Source organism: Salvia splendens, chromosome 5 (genome assembly GCF_004379255.2).
Source record: "Salvia splendens isolate huo1 chromosome 5, SspV2, whole genome shotgun sequence".
Lineage (NCBI taxonomy): Eukaryota > Viridiplantae > Streptophyta > Magnoliopsida > Lamiales > Lamiaceae > Salvia > Salvia splendens.
The window spans coordinates 41,620,075-41,622,806 of record NC_056036.1 but is presented as its reverse complement, the minus strand read 5'-3'; the positions used below and the strand labels follow the sequence as shown (position 1 = coordinate 41,622,806).

General features: G+C 37.2%; 1 protein-coding gene across 1 annotated transcript; it reads left to right on the top strand.

The window, feature by feature from the left end:
* On the top strand, window positions 1–615 carry LOC121804309. The gene has a single exon (XM_042203802.1). It carries the CDS (start codon window positions 1–3, stop codon window positions 613–615), a length of 615 nt encoding a protein of 204 aa, XP_042059736.1.
* Window positions 616–2,732: the final 2,117 nt, after the last annotated feature.

Here is a 2,732-nt window from a genome sequence, read left to right as displayed (position 1 = left end):
ATGAGAAACAAAGGCAAAGTCCATCCTTCTCCCAATTCCACCACCACCGCCGCCGCAGACGCTTTCTCTCTCCTCAAGCTCCTCCCCGCCGCCATTCTATCTCTCCTCACCATCCTCTCTCTCCAAGAGCGCGAGGCCCTCGCCTACATGCTCTCCATCTCCCTCCATTCCTCCTCCTCCGCCGCCGCCAAAAAGCCGCCGCAGTGCCCCCACAACTCGCCGCCGCTCCTCCACTGCGACTGCTTCCACTGCTACACCGCCTTCTGGCTCCGCTGGGATTCCTCCCCCAACCGCCTCCTCATCCACCGCGCCATCGACGCTTTCGAGCTCGACCTCACCTCCGCCGCGGCCGCCGCCCCCAAAATCAAGAAGCGCAGAGACAAATTCAGCCGCTGGAGCAAACCCTCATCGCCGGAAAATCAAGAACGCCGCATCTCCGCCGCATCTCCGCCGCCAGCGGAAGCCGAAGTCGGCGAATTGAGCATCCCGGGAGTGAGTGTGGAGAAAACGGCGGCGGCGGCGCCGTCGCATAAAGGGCTGGCGAGGAAAGTGTTGCCGGACGTGATGGGGATATTCAGCTCGCGTTTATGGAGGCTTTGGAGTCCGAATGTGTGAGTGAAGAAAAAAATGAAAAAAATAAATGGAAATTGGAAACCGGCATTGAATTATTTATTTTTCATATATGCTAAATTAATCAATTCCATTTTCGAAACTTATTATGAAATGATATATTTTGGTGATCGAATTTATTTATCTGTTCATATAAGATTATTATTCGCATAGATTTTGATAGTGATGTGAGTTATTTTTTACTTTATAAAGTAATATTGATTAATATTTTTTGCTTAGTGGCTAAGGATGCTGACTTGGTGAGATATTTTGTCACAAATATATTAGGTATTTATGTGGGAATATGATACGAACCTCTATTATTATTATTATTTAGTTTAGATATTATAGGGATTTAGCATATCTTTTTCTATATCTTTGTTTTCTTATTCATTAAGTCAGTAGCATTATAAATAGAAAATAGGATAGACTGTTATCTTTTTTATTCATTCAATCAATTAATGAAATATTTTCTCCCCCAAAGATAACGTGTGTTTTTCAATCCTAATTTTAGATTCCCTCCGCCGATCCTAATTGGACGCCGGAGTATTCAACAGAATACGATGCCATTTGATGAATGTGCCAATTGTTGTGATAGTAAAAGTAGTTTTGTAATAGTACTGAATAATGAAGATATATATGTTGATTTTTATGATAATTAAAGTGACATTTTGGGTAGCTTTATATTGAAACGGATTAGTGTGATTAGGTGTTGAACTATTGGGGGTTTAGAGCATCCACAATGGTTTTCGCACTGCCACTGCCCAGCCACATCACCAGGACAAGCAAATAGCCCAGCAATAGCGTAGCCACATCACTCCTAATTATATAAAACAAATAATAATTGACAATCACACAAAAAAAGGAATTAAATTTACGACACAGATACAAGAAAATTCAATAATATTATTTAAATTAAAAAAAGTACATTAAAAAATACATTAATTTTAAAAAAAGTGCATTAAAATTAATACGTTAAAACAAGTGATGCGAATGAAAATGACGTGCAAAGCGCGTATATATAGTGTTTCGAAAATAAAAAAATATTCGCTCGCTGATCGCTCGCCGGTCCAGAGCCTGCAATGGCGGCGAGCGCTCGCTGATCGGCGTGCGCTCGCCGATTTTTTTGCCGAAATGGAGCTCGCCGGTTACAATGGTTCGGCGAGCGAACCGGCGAGTGCCGGAGATCTGTTAGCCGGTCCGCTCGCCGCCATTATGAATGCTCTTAGCTTGAAGAATGTCAATATTAATTCTGCCACTTTTCTATTCTTTTTTATGATTCGTGTCTGCCTCACTTTGGGCAATCTTATTCCCTTTTCTTAGCAAAGTGGAGTAAAAATCATGATTTTTAAAAAAAAATTTAGTCTATCTCGTAATTTTAAAAACTAGTCGAAATAACCACAAAGTTTGAATTGTTCTCACTAATCTCATAGGCGAAAAAATGTTATCTCACTTATTATTAGACGATATTGTTCTCTTTATAATTATTAGAGAATATCGTTTAACTCATCAACAATAAGATTCATGTAGTACGACTTTTCAAGTGTCATATCAAAAACAAAATTTTAGCAAAAAAATACACCATGAGTTAGATGCAAACAAATTCAAACTTCAACTTTTTTTTAACTAATTTGCAAAGTTGTAATAGTATATACTAAAATAGATTCAAATTTAAATTAATGTATTTTTTTTCTTCCAATATGTCCATTATATTATGATCGCTAATAATAATTATTTATAATTTTTTTTGAATAATATACTCCTTTGGTAGTTGATTTATACTAGTGTGAATTACTATTTAAAAGTATTTTGATGATCTAACTCATTCTTTTGAATTTGATGGAGGAGGGTTGAAGTACAAAGGAGATGTATACATGTATGTGTACTACTTTTGATATTGTAAGTTGGAATTGTTATTTTTGAGCATCTTATTTTTTTCTGGTAAGATTATGCTTATGAGTTGTGTCTAATAGCCATGAATATATTTCATTTTATATGTCTATCTATAAACAATGCATAGTTATCTTGTTTGTTCATTTTGTGAAATACTATGAATTTGAGCCATTGGAATCTTCACATGATACAATTTTGTAGTAATTATTTAACCCATAGTATTTGTTTTA

Excerpts from the sequence above, each read along its gene's own strand:
- LOC121804309 (XM_042203802.1), top strand. The coding sequence starts at position 1 with ATGAGAAACAAAGGCAAAGTCCATCCTTCTCCCAATTCCACCACCACC.